The 22,236-nt window shown below is 37.0% G+C and overlaps 1 protein-coding gene across 1 annotated transcript; it reads right to left on the minus strand.

Annotated features, from left to right (window-relative positions):
* Positions 1-351: 351 nt before the first annotated feature.
* ywhag1 (3-monooxygenase/tryptophan 5-monooxygenase activation protein, gamma polypeptide 1) lies at positions 352-21,567 on the minus strand. The gene is made up of 2 exons (XM_007255824.4): positions 21,258-21,567; positions 352-3,421 (listed from the first exon to the last, which is right to left on the minus strand). The coding sequence occupies exons 1-2, from the start codon at positions 21,342-21,344 to the stop codon at positions 2,765-2,767; spliced, it is 744 nt and encodes a 247-aa protein (XP_007255886.1). The 5' UTR covers positions 21,345-21,567; the 3' UTR covers positions 352-2,764.
* Positions 21,568-22,236: the final 669 nt, after the last annotated feature.

Below are 22,236 nucleotides of genomic sequence, written 5' to 3' on the forward strand. Positions count from 1 at the left end.
CTCTGAGCGGGTGGGCAGGCGGGCGGGGGGTGCTGAAGCTGGAGCGCTGGGACGCAAACACTGTGCCTCTATTCTGGTGATCAGTTACAGCTGGCTAGCCTATACACTTCTCTGTTTGTCGATGACTCTTTACTCTATCTATACTCTGGCTGGTGCTAATCCAGCCATTTCACACTGAAATCACTCAATGTTCTGAGTAAACTTTAAAATGTGTGTGCCACCATCTCGTAGCTGCAGGCACGATTATCACTGTTATATTATCATGATTTCCACAAAGCAGGAACAGCACGTTTCCTCTGATGAGGTCATGCAGACGTGACTCAACTGTAATACAACAACAGCAGCACTGAATTGTGGTTAGAAGAGCGTTGTTCTGTTTTAATTCACGTTTTATTATCATCATTATTATTATTAGTTATTATTAATAATTTTCTCTTGTGCATCCGCTACATGACTCACATTTAAGATATCAGGAGAGACAGCTAAAAGTAAAAAAATAAAGTTAAAATAAAATTAAAAACAACCCAAAAAATAATAAAACATGGTCCATGAGTGATTTCCATACAGAAACGCATCATCTGAGGAAATGATAAAACACGGATTCATCTTCAATATCTCACTGTATAATATGACAAAAAAGAAAAGCAAAAGAAGAAAAAAAAAAGCACAAGAGGAAAGGTCATCCAAAGAACAACATTAAATTCGTTTTACAATGTGACCTCAATTTCACCATGACTAAACACCAGACAGGAAGTGTTATAAGCTAACACTGGCGTTTCAATGTCTTTTGCTTTTTTTGTGTTTTCGCTTCTTTTGTTTATTAAAACCCAAATACAAGAATCGCATTTCAATATATAGCCACGCCCATAACAGATCAATTAATGGTTAACAATCACTGTTTTGGCATAGCGTAGTACTTCAGCAAGAGAAAAAATAATAAATTAGACAAATCATATTCATAATAAATTTAAACAATCCAATAGAAAGTAATAAATAGAAAATAATAGATTGAATTCTAGTCATTTCTTGTTCATATGAATACATAACATCTACAGGTTCTTTTTTTTTTTAAGTTAATAAAGTCAAGCTACAGTATAAATACATCACCAGCATGCACAATATTGTATTATGGAGAATATTGGAGCATTAATCATCTTACACTGAGAAACAGTATAATAGGCAAGTGCATTTTTTTTTTGAAAATTAAAAAAGTAAACGTAAAAAAAAAAGAAAAGAAGAAAAAAATACCACAAACCTCAAAGCTGCTTTCAGATAAACTCCTGTTCTGACATTGCCAGTGTTCTGTCTCTAACTGTACGCTCAGTCCAACGATAAAGAAAAACAGCTAATGGTTCCAGTTCAGTTGATTCGTTCGTTTGTTCATTTGTTTGTTTGTTTTTTGTTCATTCGTTCGTTCAGTGTATCACAACAGGGATCCGAGTGATTAGAGATTGTGTAGAAGAATTAATTTTGCAGGTCAAAGCCATGAGAATTTCTAATTTTCTGATATTTCTCAATCATTTCTTGCTAGGACAGATTACTTTTTGAAGTAACGTCACTACAAGACAGATGTAATAATAATAATTATAATAATATACAGTATATGGTGAATGCTGTGGGATATGGTTGGTATATTGTAATGACTTAATAATACTTTCCTCAAACTTGGCATCATAAAAGTCCAAATTATCTCAGTAGTAGTAGTAATAATAATAATTGTAATAATAATGATAATAATATGAACTTTCTTTCATGTAATTTAAAGGACAACAATTTGATTTAATTAGACTTTTTTTAAAGGAGCTAGCACTGTATTTAATAGGCGGAACACTGTACTAGGCTACTGTATATTGTATACTGCTGTGTACTGTATAAGTAATACATTGTAAACTGCTGTTTTGAGAACAGTAGACCTGCAGTCTGCAACCACAGTGATATTTTTAAATCATTGTGGAGAATTTCTAATTGCCTAATGTATTCATTTTTCTTTTTTATAAAGAAGAAGAAGTAGTTTTGGGTGGCGCATTTATATATTTCTGGATCCACAATTATATTTAACATAGAAAAAAAACAACACAACCCCCTTTCACACTCACTGGAGCCCGTCTGCAAACTCTAACTTTTGCGAGGCGATGACATTCAAGTTTTTACTTCATGTTGATATTTTTTTTTTTTGTCTTTTTTTTTTTTTAATCTGCTCAAGCTTCAATATATATCCTCCCCTGACAGTTCAAAATACTTCATCCTTACTTATAAATAAGCAGCTCAACTTCATTTCATTTCACTACAAGAACAGTCCCTATGCCAGTGTTTGGGTGTATTTCAACCCTAGTCATTTAGTACTGACTGACTTACTGACAGGCGTTTCTTCCTCAAAGTGGTGTTTTGGCAAGCGTTGCAGAGGCAACTGCGGAAACTGGGTTTTTATAAATATCTATTCTGTATTTTTATTATTAACTTAAACACAATATTTTGAATTAGAGGCGTACCTCTTGTTTTTACTTTTGTCAATTGAGTTTAAATCTATTTTAATTGAGGCAATTTGTGGAAAAATAAAGAGCTGCAGCTGTGGTAGTAACCAACAGCCGACCGAGATGACCGCCAAAGCTCCACCAGGCTCCCCTATCTGTCAATTTTTCACTTTAACTTTCGTTTTTCACTTAACTTTTTTGTTTTTCTTTGTTTTGTGAGCACGCGTGTTTTGTGTTACGGCTAGGAAACGGGTATTCTCGAAGGTCTTCACCTCACGGCCGAGCTCCTCTGTTTAATTGTTGCCCTCGCCTCCTTCGTCATCCTGCTGGTCGCTCGTCCAGAGCGTCAAGTTGTCTCGCAGGAGCTGCATGATGAGGGTGGAGTCTTTGTAGGAGTCCTCGTTCAGGGTGTCCAGCTCGGCGATGGCGTCGTCGAAGGCCGTCTTGGCCAGGTGGCAGGCCTGCTCGGGCGCGTTCTGGATCTCGTAGTAAAAGACGGAGTAGTTGAGGGCCAGGCCCAGGCGGATGGGGTGCGTGGGCTGCATGTGCTCCTTGCTGATCTCGTGGGCCTCGCTGTACGACTTCTCGGAGGACTCCACCACAGCCGAGCGCTTCTCGCCCGTGGCCACCTCGGCCAGGTAGCGGTAGTAGTCTCCCTTCATCTTCAGGTAGAAGACCTTGCTCTCGTGCTGGGTCTCGCTGCAGTTCTTGATCAGGAAGTTGTCGAGAAGGTTGAGCACGTCTTGACACACGGCTTCCAGCTCCTTCTCGATCTTCTCGCGGTAGGCGCGGACCATCTCGATCTTCTTCTCATTGCCATCAGCAGAGGTCTTCTGCTCGATGCTGGAGATGACGCGCCAAGAGGAGCGCCGAGCTCCCACCACGTTCTTGTAGGCCACTGAGAGAAGGTTCCTCTCCTCGTTGGACAGAGCCTCGTTCAGCTCCGTTACCTAGAAGACAGAGAGAAAAGAAAGAAGATATTTTATATATTTATTTATGGCATTTAGCTGACGCTCTTATCCAGAGCGAATTACAAGTTTGATCCTAATACAGAAGTGGGCCAATGTAATGTTAAAAATCTTGCTCAAGAACTCTTATTGGTGTAGAGCAGCATAGTCACCCGAATTGGGAGTTGAACATTAGTGTTCCACATGTATTTTTTGTATTTTCCTTTTTTTTTTTCATTTTCTGCATTTTATCTGCAATAATAAATATACAGCTATTGCCAAAGATTGAGATCAAAAGTCAAAAGACTTTCCATAATGTTTTTCTGTACTTTTTCTTTTCTAAACAGCAGTTTAGGACTGTAAATATTGTATATTCAACACAAACCAATGTTTGGATGCCTTTAACATAATATTTATTGTACTTGGGTTGGGTTATTTTTTTTCTCTTCTTTTTTTGTTCCCAATTTAGTCAATTAGCTTTCAATTAATCACATAATGCAAGCATGTAACCAAACCCCTTTCCTTGAGCATGCACCTTCGTCATCACTGAATCTTGATAAGATCTCTGGCAAACCATAGAAACAATCTTTAAATTGACAAAAGAATTAAACATCACTGATTAAAATGCTTGATTTAAGCTGCTTTTTTCTTCACCTTCCATTCTACAGAGGACAGAAAAGCTGAGGGAAGAAAAACGCCACAACTATTTTAAGGTTTATTTAAGAAAAACACTTCAACTAAAGAGAAAAATAAACTATGAATTAGAGGTGAGTGATATGGCCCTATAATAATACCACAATATTTCAAGGCATTTTTGTGATAATGATATTCTTGGCAATATGACATATGAAACAATAACAACTTCTTTGAGAAAATAAACGCATTTTTTTAAATTCATTTATTACTTTTATAAAAAGCAACTATAATAAAAGTATCATGCATAATAAAAAAAAAAGTTTCTCACCAACACTTCATAAAAAGTAACTTACGAAGACCCGGATTTTGTATAAAAAAAAATATATATATATATGTATATAAAAAAATATAACTGCCTCATATAAACTCCAAAAAAACATTTAAATGTAAATACAGTGCATATTTTTGTTTTTAATAATATCGTTCTATCACGATATGGAGATTATTATATTATTGCTTTTGATATGATATGACACACCCTGGCAATAAATGAAAAGAGCTCATTTAAGATAAAAAGGACAAAAAAAAATACATTTCATTTGTATTTGATCAGCTTCAACAAGCTTTCCTGATTAGGAGTCACATTAGCAGTAAATCATTGAAAATATAATATAAATAATCTGCAACAGTCCCTCTTTTCAGTTCATATTCAGGAAGAGGAAATGATTCAGGCTCATTGGGTGAAACTCTAAAAGCACAGTAACCTGGCGTCATCCCGTGAGGCAGTGGCTGAGCTGTACAGGCAGTGGGAAAGCATTAGGGTCAGTGGTAATGCCCTCTCCGTTTGCTCGGACAACTAATGAAAAACGCTGAATGAAAATAGGCGAACGGATGAGCTCACTGATGGAGGATGCTGACCTGAGAGCAGCTAAGCTCCGCCCTCTTTTAATACTCGGGGCAGGAATGTAAAGGTGGTGGACGCTGGTCCTGGATCAGTGTGGAAACTGCAGGACAGCACTGAATGGGGAGGGATGAGGGAATGAAGGGATAACGTTTCTTATTCTGAATGAAGCTACTGTCTTTTGTGTGGCCTGTGCAGCTCTGACTGATGAATACTACTAATAACCTTTGCTCTGAGGATTTGTAGCATGGGTATTTATAGGCAGCACAGCTTTGTGCTTATACTCTGCATATACTACCAGCTGCCTGGCCTGTAGGAGTGCAGCTCAGATATGCTTTTATTCTACATAATGTCTGTTTTTCACATCTAATCCACAGCAAGACTACCGTATTTAGCAGAGTAGCAGCACAGTTTACCTTAGTATAGTGGTATAAGGAGCGTTGCTGTAAATGTGCATTTCCAGGGCAAAACTGTACGACGGAATTAATATTTGTGTAGAACTTAAAGGAGTGGAAATCTTAGAGAAATGAGGGTTGTGTTTTGGGAAGAACCTGGCCATACATTATGTATTACAACCGTAAACAGGGGTTACAATTGACACTGTGACACTGTAAGCAAAGTAATGAGCTGAGCAATATAAAAATATGATATTGTATCACAATTAGAGGTGTTAATCATTAAAAAAAAATTAACATGTTTTCTTCCTTAAGACTAAGCTATTGATAATGGTCATTTAATTGTAAATAAAAGAATCAGTGTTGAAAAACATGGATTTGTGTTACTGGTGCCAAACCCTAAAAAAAATATTCATCATAAAAATATTCTGTGACTAAATCATGGATAAAATCATGATTAACTTTTTTTAATACTGTTTCTTTTTTGGTGTATTGTTATATCTCAGATTAGATTTACTGAATTATAATATATCAGGTTTGATTTATTGTATTATAATAATATTGCGGTGTAGATTTACTGTATTATAATAATATCTAAGAGTAGTTTTGATTCTTTTAAAACTGTAATGTGCTGAGTTTAACTATGAGTTGAGTTTCAATGGACAAAATAAACACTAGTGCAGCTCCATATTCCACCTTCAACAGCTTGAAAAGAGGAAACGTGCCATTAACTGTGTGTGTGTGTGTTTGTGTATGACCATGTAAAGTAAAATAATGGCTGTTATTTAGGGCTAAAGGCTACAGTATATGTATGTTTTCAAGTCAAGTCAAGATGCTTTTATTGTCATTATGTCTGAGCACAGGTACACAGTGTAACGAAATTACATTCCTTAGGGATCATGGTGCAACATGGAACAGCAATACAATAGACAAACATTAAGTGCAAAAGTGTAACGAATAGGGCTGCAACAGTTAGTCGATATAATCGACAATGTCGATTATTTAAATTTGGCGACTACAAATTTCATTGTCGACTAATCGTTAATTTGTGACAGTATTGCTTGTGTCTCCAAAAGGGTCTTAACACAACAGATTACATATTTAATCAGTTTTTTACACATTTAAACAACATCCAGACATTTAAATGCTTTTTAAATCTTATGTTCAGCTGTTTCTATCGTTTTTAGAGATGGAGTACAAGGCAGAAATAATCGTTAAATAATCGTTAAATAATCGAAAAAATAGTCATCAGATTAGTCAACTACCAAAATAATCATTAGTTGCAGCCTTTTTAACGAAAGTGCAACATAGAACTTTAACACTACAATATATACAATAAATACAACAGACAAGAGACTGTCTAACAGACAGGACAGTGCAGTACCAATACGGTATAATGAAATGTGCATGGTGAGGATAAGGTGCAGAGATGTGTAACAACATACTGTAACATATAGAACATACATGATCACAGCAGTTACTGAGGTAGAGAGTTTATAGTTTTTTAGAATGAGCAGCAAATATTGCTGATAGGGATAGAGACATTTCAGTCTCTGTGTGCTGAGTGTGTGTGTAGAGTGATGGATGGGATCAGTACAGTCTGGGTTCAGTACGGTCAGTCCCGTCAAGCTGAATGGTAGAGTCTTTTCTATATAACCTTTTTCTCACTATATTCGACCATATATTTTTGGCACAATAAAAATGAAAAGGCTGAATCTAAAAAGCGTCAGAACTGCCAACAGCAACAGAGTATGTAGAAACTCTCCAAGCTGCTCCCTGCCAATGATTTTCTGGGCTGTAATTTAACAATTTGCCAGCAAGAGGATTGCTGGCTGTAATTCAGTTTCTGCTCCCCTCCCTCTCTCTTTTCTCTTTTATCTTCCTTCAGCCATCTCCTGTGCTACCTTTGTGGAGCAATTCTCTTTTCTGCTGCATCATTCTGTCTCCTCACATCTGAAGGAGAATGCACTATTGCTATGAGTCATTTCCAAATTTAATACAGACAACAGCAGATGATGAGCGTCCGTCTCTTAATAAGAGTGATGAGTCTTCCTGCTATTTTCTCCTACCCTGTAAGCTGATCAAACTACAGGAGCCAAATGACAATTCTGTAAGTCACTGGTTGAACTCAGAAAGGTCATATTCACACAAACACACACATATACACAAACCTGCACACACACACAATTCTTGAAGATTGAAGACAAATTGCTCTTAATTATTTCAAAATCAAGAGTGTTTAACCTGATTAATTCAGGTGTTCTCTCATTTTAAAAGAATAATTTACTCTATTTAATACATAATGATCTAAAGCAGCACTCAATGTTAAATATTTTGTATAATACTCTTAAAAAGGAGCATAGTTATTTGTGATTACATAGAACCATTTTTTTATTTCATAAAGAACCACTTTTCTACCTTTAATTGGCAAAGGACTTTACATCCAATATGGGTTACCTGTAACGTATGCCACTCATAAAAATTGTTCTTTATTCCAACAATGCTTGGTAAATATCATTACTCAAAGCACATTTAATAAGAGTGTACAATATGTTATGCTATTTTATAATTTATGCTATATCAAAAAAAGTGTTTGAAGTGACACAAATCGAATTTATCTTAAAAACATGCTTTTTAAGACTTTTTTTTAGACCGCAAGACATATGATTTAAGTCCCAAAAATGTAGTCATATTTGCTTTTGTAGAAAATAATTTGTTGTATTGGAATTTAAAACTTAACGTAGCTAACTCGCCACTAAGGCTAATATGTTTTCTAGCTCGCCGCAAATGTTAGCTAGCTTGCTGCTAACCTTAGTTCTCTCCCTGGTAACTTAGGTAACTCGCCACTAATGTTATGTTAGCTAGCTTACCGCTAATGTTACTATGTTAGCTAGCTCTTCACTAACCTTCTCTACCCAGTAATGGAGCTAGATAACTAGCTGCTAATGTTAGCATGTTAGCTAGCTCACCGTTAACATTAGCTAGCTCTATGCTAACCTTAGTTGTCTTTCTGGTAACGTTAGCTAACTCACTGCTAAAGTTAGCATGTGTTTTCCCACCGGCATTAGACACACAGTCTGATTTTTTTTTATACCTACAGCAAATTTACAGTAAATTTAAGACAATTTAAGACCTTAATTACCCGGATTGTAATGTAAGATATTTTAAGACTTTTTAAGGACCTGCAGGAACCCTGTAAAAACCTGATCTGAGTCAGAACAGGTTTAGTGTCTTTGAATGTGTTTTGCCTGTACACATGAGCTTAATGCTGTTGGTAATGGAGGCCAAAGTCCCTATAGCAATGTCTGTTCACTCAACTGACATCTCTGCCATGCTGCTGGGCAATTACTTCTAAAACAATAAAAGACCAGACTCTATTAATGGGGAAAGACAAAAGCACTCAAACAAAAGGTTCCATCACTATCTCAAAACCATGTTTTAAAAGCATTAACAAAATCTGATAAATAAATTATGTTTACTGTCTGGCTTAATAATGCACAAAAATATGACTTTTCAGCTTGTCCTGTGCTTGCACAGATCTGCAAATCAACCCTTTTCCACTTATGACGTAAACTAGCAAGCTGATTGGCTCTTTTTGTTGAAATAGACACCAATGCCGAGCCCTACAAAAACTCTAATACACTCATAATTCATATTTCAATCGATGTCTGATCTCCACTTTATAATATTTCTATGGAGGCAACGTGCATAAACGGATCAATGTAAGCAAGTGCATGTTAATCCTTTCAGACATAAAAGGCTTTTTTTCCATAATGATGTAAGCTTTATCATATCTATTATTTAATAATGTTAGTAGGTGGAAGGTTTTCCTTGCTTGGGTGCCGTACAGGTTGGTTAATGAAGAAATATATAATCAAATAATACAGTGTCCACTGGATTGAATAAATCTGAATGTTACCAGGCCTAGACCCAGCTTTGCAGAACAACTACAGTTTTGTACATCACTTCCTATGTAGTACTCCCCGGAAATCATCCTTTCTTTTTAGAAAATGATGAGATTTTCTCTTCAAACACTAGTGCAAGGTGAGAAATGAGGAAAAACTCAAGTTTCTCACAGTGACCATTGTAACCTTAAAGGATTAAGGGACAGATTCATCCACAACTCAGACAGATACAGTTTATATGCATGTATTAATGTGAAACATCCCAATAATCAAAACTGGTCTGAGCAAAAATACAAATACAATTTATCTACAAATAGGGAAAAATCCAGAATCTCAGGACTTCAAAGGAAACAGCTTCACAACTATTTATCACACTATTCCAGCAACATGCTTTTGTCATTGCATGCCACCACACTGCTACCACCTTCAGCATCCTCCCTACACACACATACACATACACACACCTCTTTTCTTTCCCAGATGCTGAGGGTAAGCCAAGAGCAATATATCGCACACCATCTTCTGTTACCATAGAAACAGGGCGATCTTCTTTGTTTGCGCGCTTTCTACCGCAGCCCTGGATACAGCAGCAGCGTCCACACGTTCGCAGAGCTGCATGCATGCCTTCATGTAGGCATGCACGAGCAGCGAATACGTGCCATATAGGACAGTAGAGAGAGAGTATGAACGGCTAGAATGTGCGTGGGAGTGTGTTAACTGGAGAAACAGTGCGTGTTCCTGTATGTGATGGAGCGTGTGAGTGTGTGTGTGTGTGTGAGCTTAGCGCAGAAGTGCATTAGGGTGTGTGGGTGTGCAGGGTGGGGGCTGGGTAAAGGAGGAGAAGGCTGCAGCAGCTAGCTGGCTCGTTGGCAGCAGCAGACGATCCTCCTTTACTCCATCGGTCAGTTCATATCCCCCATAGTCACATGACCTTTACTCTCTTTCAGGCCCTTTCAAGCCTTCTACACCTTACCAACCATCTCCTGAGACCCAAACCTACTGCAGAGAAGCACAAACTGCTTTACTCCACTCAGCAACTACAGCAGAAGTGAATGGATCTCTGCTTTAACATACAGCCATGTCCAACAACTAGGGCTGATTATTTTGGCAGTCTACCTATCTGATGATTATTTTTTTAATGTTTTCGATTAGTCAATTACTTATAGATTATTTCTGGCAAGTCTTTCATCTCTAAAAATGATAAAAAAGCGCAACATGAGATTTACACTATGAGTAAATGGCACAATCACAGTGTACACTCAACTTAGTCTGTGTCTCCAAAAGTGCCCAAACTCAATAGATTTATATTATATTTAATCACTAAATATTAATAATTTCCATGTTTAAACGACATCTACACATTTAAATGCCTTTTAAATCTCATGACCAGCTTTTTTAGAGGTGGAGGACATGGCAGAAATAATCATTGACTAATCGACTAATCGAAAAAATAATCATCAGATTAGTTGACTACCAAAATAATCATTAGTTGCAGCCCTAGTTCAGTACCAAACATTTAACATTACCTACTACTTGAATTATATATACATACCAGTATTCTAACAGTCAGACTGGCTCTATAATCTAGATATCAGTTACACTACTTATGGGACAAAGAGTTGAGGCCAACTTCAGATGTCTCCAGTCTTCTTTTTGGCATATCAGAGTTTGCTAGCTTGCAGGCTTAGTCTTAGGAACCAAACAATTCCATTTGGTCACTATTTACGATAATGTGTAAGTAAGGCTTTATTTGGTGACAACTGGAGAAAAAAAACTATGCTGATACTGAATGTTAGAATACTGCCCATACCTATATACAAGCTGAAGAAAGCAGGCCATCCTTCTATATTAGCTTTGATTGCAGCTCTGTTACAAGACTATATGCACTCAAAAAACAGTTTAGCAGTCTAATGGTTGCACTAGTATTTCACAATCTGACTTGCAAAACACTGCATGGACATAACCATGCACTGTCCATGAGCTCTTTGTAGTAGCGCTGAGATTTCTAGTCGTAATCTCAGGGTGAAAGTTGCACAATAAGACCCATCATAAAGCTGGCAGCCAGCCGTTAAACGAGCAAGCACTGGACTTTGGACCTCCATTGTAGGTTATGACAAATCGAGAAATAATGAAAGGAACAAAAAGAAAAGCAGCGAGAAAAAAGGAGGTAGAGTAAAGGGAAAGCTGAAGAATAAAAGGTACAATGGTGAATGTTAGAAAACTATATACTGAGATTTATAATAATTTTACACTTTATACTGTTTAGACTTTTATAGAGGCCCTTGTGAAAAGGAAATATACTTAAGAGCATTATAGGTATGTTCAAATTAGGTTAAGAATACTAAAAGTGCATTTCATTTTAATATACTTTATGAAAATACACATTAAACATACTTTCTCTGTATTTCCATAAAATGTATTTTTAAGCAATATGCTTTAAATTATATGTTGTGTAGATAGAAAATATATGTAGTGGATTAAATACAGCATTTAAGTGCATTTTATTGTATTTTATTCCAGTAGCAATAAGGTGTGCACAAGATGTGCATCAATAAGCAAAGTAGTACATTTACAATATATTTTAGGTGTATTAAAACTTAAGTTCACAGAAGTTGTATGAAAAATGCACTCAAAAGCACAATTTAATGCCATACGTTGTTCCAAAATAGTACATTTAGTATGTTTTTAAGTACATATTTTACTATTAAAAAGTATGTACTTTTCCATGTTAAGTATATTTTTACTTCTAAGGGGGGGGCGGGCTGTTTCTTCTTTAAATTATTTTTGTCAGTTTTAACAGTTTGCACTATTTTTGAAATGTAATTTATTGGTCATATAAGCCTAGTTTAATTCAGTACTGACTATACTGAATGTAATGTAAAGTAATGTAAAGAATGAATAGAAGTATGTAGGCGATGATAATTACATTATTTAAATTAGATGAATTCATTTTCCTATGTAAAAGATTATGTATGAGCCTTTACAGGTGTGAGTCTTTGGGAAATCTTGGACCTAGTTTAACTTAATGTACCTGAAAACCAAGACAACTCCGTTTAACATCTTCAAAATCCTGTTTTCTGAGCATATTTGTGTTTTGTTCTGCCAGAACAAAGCCCATATTATTCATATCTAAAAGCATCTTCGGCAGAAATGTTCCAAATACAAATGAGGCCACAATTAATTAATTAACGCTTCAGACTGTCCACTATCTGCATTTATTTATTTAAAGCCTGGAGCGGTGAGAATCAGCACACCCAGCTTCAGGAACAGGCACCTCAGTGGCCTTGTTTGATCTGTGCTCTGCAGGCCAGCGGCTCCGACTAGAAAAGCGGTGATAACACAATGATAAAGAAGCTCTCTGTTCCCCCATAAAGCTCCGGCTTGTGCTGTATCTAAACATCACAACCTCCCTATCACAAGCATGACAACAAGCATAAGCCCAAAAAAAGAAAATGAATAATGCTGAACAGTACTCAGCATTGTATCTAAAAACAGACTTTCTGTGGAGTAATAATGTTTTAAGAATTGCTTGTTCAAAATTACACACCAGATACAGATCATGTTTAACAGAGAAATCTAATTTGAGACTGCAGTGAATTTCTATGTCGTAAAGTGGAAATGAATAGTAGTATAGGTTGTGTGGGCTGCAGGAAGGAATGACTAAGAGTGAAAGTACATGTAGACCAGCTTCTCTAAAGTTCTTATAGACAAGTCTGTTCACTCAATGGCTTTTTGCATCTTTGCAATTCTGCTCATCTGATATTTTCAGTCATACAAGAGCAGATTGTAGTGTTTCACTTAATGCAAAAATATATACCACTTAAAAATTATTAGTTTCTTTGATTTTACCAAAGTGAAAACCTCTGGAATATAATCAAGAGGAATATGGATGATCACAAGCCATCAAACCAAACTGAACTGCTCGAACTTCTCCAGGAGTGGCATAAAGTTATCCAAAAGCAGTGTGTAAGACTGGTGGAGGATAACATGCCATAATGCATGAAAACTGTGATTAGAAACCAGGGTTATTCCACCAAATATTGATTTTTGAACTCTTAAAACTGAAAATGTGAACTTGTTTTCTTTGCATTATTTAAGGTCTAAAAGCTCTGCATCTTTTTCAGCCATTTCTTATTTTCTGCAAATAAAAGCTTTAAATAACAATATCTTTATTTGGAATTTGGGGGAATTGTGTCCGTAGTTTATAGAATAAAAACAACAATGTTCATTTTACTCAAACATGTACCTATAAATAGCAATCAGATAAACTGATTCAGAAACTGAAGTGGTCCCTTATTTTTTTCCAGAGCTGTATATTTTTTGCCATGTTTAAGCTACTGCTCTTTTGCACAGATCTCCACTTCTAACATGCTGATCCAACAATGCTCATAGCCCATTCAACACACTAAGAGAAAAAAACTCTTTTTGCTTAAAAAAAAGGGTGGGACCTTATCTGTGAACAATTTGTAAATTGGTTAATTAGAACTTCCACTGGTAATGAAACTTATAGGTGAGTTTAGTAAGTAGATTTATATTTAGTGAGTAAATATGTATTCCGTTGTGTTTGGGCACTTTTGGAGACAGACTCAAATTAACGATTGGTTGTCAAAAAAAATTTGTAGTCGACAAATTTAAATAATTGAATAATCATTGCAGCCCAATCAAACAACTACATTATGCAAAAGGAAAATGCTTCCAAGCTTGTTTGTTAATGGATTTATTCACAATGAAATTTGAATCTTGCTTTCGAAAAAATTATTAGCCCAGAAAAAATACAATTATAAAAGTGATTAATTTTCATTTTTAAAAACACACTACTGCATCAAAATTAATATAACATTTTATGGAACTTGTAGACTGACAAAAGATGATAATTAACACTTTGTTGCTGCTGACAATCAATAATTATGGATGAACAATAATACTGGACTTATATCAGCAGAAATCAATATGTGGTGATGTATTTACTGAACTCCAGACATTCAATAAATACTAAAATATTTACTTTTGCATTACTTATAATTTCATAATGAATAAATGTCTGTGATCTTAGTCTTGTCCTATCATTTTTAATTAGTAGAGCCCTAATCTGGCGGGAATGGGCAAAATAAGGGGTTGGTAGTTGTAATGGTAGTGGTAATGGTAGTAGAAGAGACCAAAAATGAGCATCACTAACACCTAATCTGCATTGGTTTGCAAGTTTTAAAACAGTATAACTTATGCTATAAAATTTTAAATAAGGTCAATAACCACACCCTGCACAACTAAATGCAATTATTTTTTACTCTACTGCTGTAAAATACAAATCATGATGCAAGCTCCCTCTCCTGTACAGCTGTACATTTGTGTATTTGCTGACAGGTTGGGAGAACAGTCACCTGAAGTGAAATAAGAATGTGGACTGAGTCTTATTACAGGTTTTTACACTAATATGACTTTGAATTGTGCATTTTTATGCAGTTCTGGGCAGAAGTTTTGTTCGGCTTCATCAAAGTTACATTGTGCAGTAGTGTCAACCTGATATTAAAGCTGCTAATTTAAAGTAAAATGCAACATAATGATGCTTTTAGTGAAAATCTATCTCTACAGACAAACCCTCAGAGATGCCCCATTATATTATTTTTTTTCTATTCTGCACTACTAGTTTATTTACTGTCCACGGTTTACATCTCTACAAATTTGCACTATTAAATTAAATTATTATATGACTGTGTATTTGCAATGTCTGTTTGGCTGACATTAGTTATCCTCAAAATATGCACATCAACTGGTGTTCACTGTTCACAGACACTAAAGACTTATATATACTTTTATATACTTTTTTATATTTTATTGCATGTTATATGTATCATTATATCTTATTCTTCAATGTAACTTTTGTCTGTCTGTCTGTCTATCTATCTGTCTATGAATCTATACATCCATCTGCCACGATGACTGCTCTGCACCAGTGGTCAGTCTCACTGCATTTACTCTGTCTCTACTGAACATTTCTATTTCTCGTCTGTGTGTCCTTGTCTGGCACTTTCTCTCTCCTACTTTCTTATGAACATGATGTGACAACCCTTCCTCCATGGTGAGGGAGGGAGAGAGACACTGAGGGATACCTGGTGTGACATTATGAATGTGAACGGGACACATTCAGAGATAAGTGAGCGAGTGAATGAATGAATGAATGAATGACTGCATGCTGGGAACAGAGAAGGGCAAATTGAGGTCTAAATGAATGACTGAAGGAATGAATGAATAAACAAATAAACTGAAAGCAGTAAATGTGCAGGAGGCTGAGGGGTTGGGGGTATTCTTGCTTGATGTAGCTCACTGTTACGCAATCATAAAGTGACTGAATCTTTTAAAGATCCCTGAAGCTGCTGCATGTTTCTAAAAATAAAGCACATAAATGCTTTATAACTTGGAGGCTTTGGAAGAACATGAACTGCTGCGCTCCAGTGTCTCAGAGCCATGGCTGTGGTGGTGCCTGCTGAAAGAGCATGTGGGAGGATGAGAGCTGTGTGTTCTGCATTTGCAATATTAAAAATCACACTCTTGTGGGGAGCACTTAAACACGGCAGCTCCTTCACTGCTCATGAGGCATAAGGTAGAGTGTAATAATCGGTTTATCAAAGGGCAGCAGCAGCATCAGTCATTTCCGCCAGTGCTGGCTTACAGTGATAAAATTACTAAAAGTGACAGCATGGCGACATGGCACTAAGCCTGTTAGAGTATTGATTTTGACTAGACGATATAGTGGCTTGAAACATAAAAAACAATATTATTGTCATTTTAATACCAATTTATTCCACTGATACAATGATAATATAATGCCCTAATGAAGCAATCACATTGTTTTAAAAAGTATGCAATTTTGATAGCTAATTGGGAATTTTCACACATTGCTGTTAGAATATAAAATGTTTAAATGTCTTAAAAATAAAACTGAATGCATGGAATATTCTACAACAAAACTTGTTTACCTGAAGTTAACAAGAAAAAGCACTTTAGCTGTTCATACGATTAAGTAAAAATACCAAATAATTTATAGCAAACAACAATGTCAGCGGGGATGTTAAAAATGTTCAAATAAAAAAAGTGTTAAATAAATATTTTTTATATATATATTTTACTTTTTTTTTTACTTTCATCTGACATTTCAGTGCATACCCACTCATTAAATACACAATGGTCAATATTGATTAAGGTCAATTATATTGATTTTCAACATTGTGATAAGGGCTTTAGTCACTGATCAGATGGGGCCCTATTTATTAATTGTTAATATTGACTTTAAATTTAAATAGAATTCCACATATTTTATCAGGGATAGGTCTGATCACAGCAGTATGTGGATGAGCACTGTCCTGTTGGGATAGGGTACACTTCGGTATCTCTATCCCAACAGGACAATGCTCATCCACAAACTGCAATAATATAAAGCTCTGGAAAAAAAAAACACTTACAAATTATGAGTTTCTTTGATTTTACCAATCAAGGGGGAGATGGATGATCACAAGCCATCAAACAAACCTGAACTGCTTGATTTTTTGCACCAAGAGTGGAATAAAGTTATCCAAAAGCAGTGTGTAAGACTAGTGAAGGAGAATATGCCAAGATGCAGGAAAACTGTGATTAAAAACCAGGGTTATTCCACCAAATATTGTTTTTTGAACTCTTAAAACTTTATGAACATGAACCTGTTTTCTTTGCATTATTTGAGGTCTGAAATCTCTCTCTGCATCTTTTTTATGTCAGCATTTTCTCATTTTTTGCAAATAAATGCTCTAAATGACAATACTTTTATTTGGAATTTGGGAGAGCCCAGTGGTTTATAGAATAAAACAACAATGTTCATATTACTCAAACATATACCTATAAATAGCAAAATCAAAAAGCTTATTCAGAAACTGAAGTGGTTCATAGATTAGAGACTCAACAAACACACTTCTTTCTGTTTGGGAGGTCTGCAGTTTTATGAATCCATCACTGACGCCTTGATTTATGAGGGGAGAAGGCAGTTTGCTTTTGCTGAATAAATGTAACTGACCTGAGCTAAGCCCTGACCCAAAGGCATGAACACGTAACGCCAGTGTGACAGCTAGGCCACAACATGTCAGAATGAATTTGCCACTGGTACATTAATACAAAAGGGTGCCTTACCACACCAGGGCCTACTCCTGCTACTAAAAACAAATTACACTGTAAATACTCTTATCTTTGGAAAACAAATAAATGCGCCTCATTAACCACACTGTATTTTAAATCTGCTTTCCTGAGCTATTCATGTTCACTTTCATGTTCTAAATATACTCACAAGAGTTGTCTCTGTAAGCTGTAATAAATGTCTGCTGATGTGGAAAGGGACAGACAGATTGTATGCTTTTTTTAGATAGCAATTATAGTAGACTAGACGTAGTAAGGGGAAAGTAGGTTAGTAGTAATGAGCAATTAATAGTGGCATTAGTGACGGCAGCAGTGCACTATAGCAGTCATGGTGTCAGTGTTTTAATACAGCCCTACTACAGCTTGATGTCGTAATCACCAAGTCCTCCCCCATCACTCTGATTAATTTATTACATTTCTGCCTCGCAGGAGGGAGGGATTATGATATTTTATTAGGTCAGAGAGGAGTGAGGGATTCCCCATGGGAGGAAAAAAAGAAACAGGCATGGGTTTTGATACACCCTACTGGCCTTCTGCTGCAGAGGGACCCTGCTAATTCTCCCATATGGACCACATCCTTAACCCTGCCTTGATTTCTTAGGCTGTAGGGTCACTACAATATGCAGAAACATTGAGGGGTCATCAAAGGTGCCATTCTGCAGTGTTAAAAAAGACAGTTGGCTTTTACAGAGTGGAATAGTGCCCTACCTTGGGAAGGACTCAACACACAGCTAATAGCACTGTTAGCTGATCTTATGGATATGAACATGGTTTTATTAACAGGAAGACAATGTTTCTGGACACTATCAGATTCAAGTCTGATAAGACTATGATCTGACCAGACATATCACTTTTGACGTCTGTAGGTTGATATTTGTGTTATGCTTTGTGTAAAGTAGGGTGGGAAAAAATATCGATAACGCAATATATCATAACACTTTGATATTCACAATATATTATTCAAACATGGCATCAATTATCGATATTTTTGTTAAAACTCAGGTCCTCTAAACTGCCTAAGACTCGACCACCAATTTGACTTATTAAAGGCACTGCTTTATTACTTCACATGGTGGCGCTATAATCAAATGAATTGGGTTAACCTGCTGTGAAGAATGTTGGCTGTCAAATTCCTGATATTTAATTATTTGGGAGTATTTTATCCTCTTCAGTAACACAGATTCTATGAAGTATCATAGAGAATTGTCTTGCGATAGATTGAGTATCAAAGAAAATCACAGTATCATGATATCATCATCATCATCATGGCCAATGTATTGTGATAATATTGTACTAAAGGATGTAAAAAGCATGCATTACAAACTTTATTCCCATACAGCCTTAAGTCCCATAAACGTGGAAAATAAAGCACAAAGATTGGCTTAATGTATGAGTTACAACTATATAATATACATGGATGCACAATAATGGTGAAACCATATTCTACACTATTTATACTCAATTGTACTGAATCGTTTAGTCCAGTCCTTCAGCAATTCTATGCTAAAGTGCTAAACTGCCTTGATGTTATTCATTTACTGCTTTTGCATGTGTAATGATTGCCAGCCACATCCCTTCATTATAGATGGAATACCAATTTCTACATCTAATGAAAGCAATAACTGCATATAAGAATATGCATCAGCATAAGCAGACTTATCGATTAAAAATATCAACCCAGATTTCCCACATCAGTGCATCTCTAACCATATCCATAGCCATATCTAATCTGTTACATTACCCCTTAAAAGGATCTAATCGAAATGGCGATCATTACGTGCTAATGGCACATCAGACAGTGCACCAAAGAGCAGCGCACTTCGTCCCATCCCCTCCGTCACGTTCCATTTGGAGATAAGAGATGCTGGTTTACGCCCTCCCCCAAGAAAAGCCACCATCGGACCATGACGGAGCATTTTTCATCAACACACAGCCTGCTGTCCTCATTGCTTCCTAATGGACTAGTGCACTTTTCCGCTCAAGAGAGCCGGACACGAGGGGATGGGTGAGCCTGAGGCGAGAGACCTCGACATGCAGCGGTTTATCCTACAAAGCACACATCTCTTACGGTTGTAATAATTAGGGCCTATAGTAGACAGTTTAGTTAGAAGATTAATAGAAGATGGCTAGTTAGTAATTTGATTTGCAGGAAATGTAGGAGATACTGAATTACTGTGTTTCAATATGCTAGACCTATTTAAGTATGGGTAAAATCAGCTGGACGAAGATGAGGTGGGTGGGGTGCTGACATTAGGAAGGTTTAGCCATGTGTATGCTAGTACAGTCTCTGAGGGTTTAAGTACTTATTAGAGGAGGGTGTGTTGAATCCCATCCTATCTGGATGAGGTGAGGTGAGGGTTGATGAATTGTACAAAATGGTGCAATACGGGTGCTGCTGCACCACGACACGCCTAGTGGGAGACATGCATCCATGCACGCTTTATATATATATATATATATATATATATATATATATATATATATATATATATATATATATATATATATATATATATATAGGTTATAGATGTATAGTGGATCATGCACACATATAAGTACTTAGATAATAATGTGGAGTATACATTGTATATCAAGTAAATGATACAGAATTACAGCACGTTCACCACATTCAGGTTTTGTCTCAGTCATCCCACCCGAGACACAAAGCCATACTGAGGGCAGTGTGAGAGAGGAGAATGAGTGTAGACACTGGCTTGGCTGAATCTCAAATGACTCCCTACTCCCTATTAAGTGCACTAGCTATGTGGGTCATAGAATAACACCATGGTTTTCACACCAGCATAATAGATTAGATATGATATATATGTTTGAGTCTCTCTATATATATTTAACATGTATGCTACACAATTTCAGTGCAAACCATTCAATCTACTAATATAATAAATATGTATACTATCTACATAGTGAATAGTGAGCCAACTAGAAATCTGTGATTGGACATACTATGCAGATATCAGCATCCTTCAACCTGACAAGCACCTTGCCTCCACTAGTCTGAGGAAAGAATGTATTTATTTAACATTTCTACTGAATCACATCAATGGAGGTGAGAGAAGCTATGCTTCTGGTGCTGGTTTAGGTTCGGAATTGTGCCTTTCAGTCTTTGTACAGCAATGTAAGCTTGCTATGGCTGGTAGCCTAGAGGTTTGTTCTGGTACAAGGCACCGCCCCGACATCAAATAGCCCGCATTCACCCAGTACTGAAACTGGACCGGCTGGCGTCGACAACCAAAATTCAGAACATACAGAAAAAAACGATAGGTTATTTTATTTACATTTTTGGAGGGGTTTTAATTTAGTTTTATTAGCTCAAAACGAACGTTAATTAAGCTAATAGTTAGCTAACATGTTCTGTCCAATTTGACTAGTCGTGTAAACCCAAGTAAGGGGCGTTCCTGTGGTGAAATATGGTGAATTCACGCATGCTTTTCACACTATAATACAATTTCTGTGGAATATAGCCGTTAAACTTCAAACACGCATTCAAATTTTTGAATGTTAACGGATTAAATTTGAAATTTTGAGACGGTTGAAGGCAGCTGAAGGCTGGAACCGCGTCAGTAACGTTTTACACACATAGGTAACTTACAAAATGCGAATAAAAAGGCAAATATTAGCCGGTAAAACCGTTAAAATTCAAATTTTTTGAATGGTAACAGTTCAAATTTAAACTGTTAAGTCGTATAATGGCAGCTGAAGGATGGGACAGCTTCTGTAAATGTATTTAGAAGCAAATGGGCGTAAAAACGCGTAAGATAACACGTTAAATAACGCTTTAATCGGTCAGTTTATGTCACAATTTAATGTTTTAGCGTCCAACTTACCGATTTCATGGCAGCTGCCATGTCGTCGTATCTCTCAGCCTGCTCGGCCAGCCTGGCTTTCTGAACCAGCTGTTCGCGGTCCACCATGGTCGGTTCTTATGGGTTTTTTTGTGGGGTGCCTTTTCGTGGCTCGCGCGGCTCGAGCTGAAGTCTGAGGGGGGACCTGCTGAAGGTGTGTGCGGTGGCTCGTGGGCTCTCGGTGACGATGCGGTAGACAGCTAGCGTTAACGAACACGGCGGCGCGTGCGTCCCGGACCTGCTCCTGCTCGCTGCTGCAGCTGCTCCCCGCTGTGAGCGCGTGCACTACGGACCCCCTCTCACGCTTTCACACGATTGCGTCACCGCCGCCCAGAGGGCGGGACACGGGAGGCTGAGGTATACCGCCTTATTTGGGTAGGGGGGCGTTGGATTGAAAATGATGCAGCCAGTCAGGAGTGGCCTCTGAAATCAGGAGCTCGGATCCTCCCTCCTTAACCCCGCCTCTTCTTGTGCAGGGATGCTGGGTAATGTAGTCTTTTTTTAATGTCTTACTTTGCCAACGCTGACACGCCCCAAAATCAGTCACTGCTGCAGACTGTCTGTGGGATTTTTTTAGGATGTCTCTCTCTCTTTCCCTATGATCTTCCCTCTTTATCTCACTCTCCAATTTCTATCCATGTTCTACCCCATATGATCATCTCTCTCTATTTCTATCTCTCCTGTCTCTACCTATGATTTCTATCGCTTTTGTCCTTTGTGTGACCACTCTGTCTTTCCCTAGACTTTTTTTCTGCTTGCTTTTTCCATTTGAAACCCACCTGTCTCGCTATCTAGTTCCTTTTTCCCATCTAGGTTCAGAGCTCATCCTCAGTAGAGACTACTCTTTTGATCAGTATAACTAATGCCTGCCCTGTAGACTGCTCTTTTCTCCCTATGAACCCAAATCTTTGTGTAGACCAACCATTTCTCACTATGAGCCCAACTTTTTGTGTGGACTACC

This window comes from Astyanax mexicanus, chromosome 1, assembly GCF_023375975.1.
Source record: "Astyanax mexicanus isolate ESR-SI-001 chromosome 1, AstMex3_surface, whole genome shotgun sequence".
Taxonomy (NCBI): Eukaryota; Metazoa; Chordata; class Actinopteri; order Characiformes; family Acestrorhamphidae; genus Astyanax; species Astyanax mexicanus.

Bases quoted from the DNA above. Each gene is read 5' to 3' on its own strand.
- ywhag1 (XM_007255824.4), bottom strand. From the start codon at position 21,344: ATGGTGGACCGCGAACAGCTGGTTCAGAAAGCCAGGCTGGCCGAGCAG. The intron at 3,422-21,257 runs GTAAGTTGGACG...TCTGTCTTCTAG, and splicing joins TGGCAGCTGCCATGAAATCG to GTAACGGAGCTGAACGAGGC.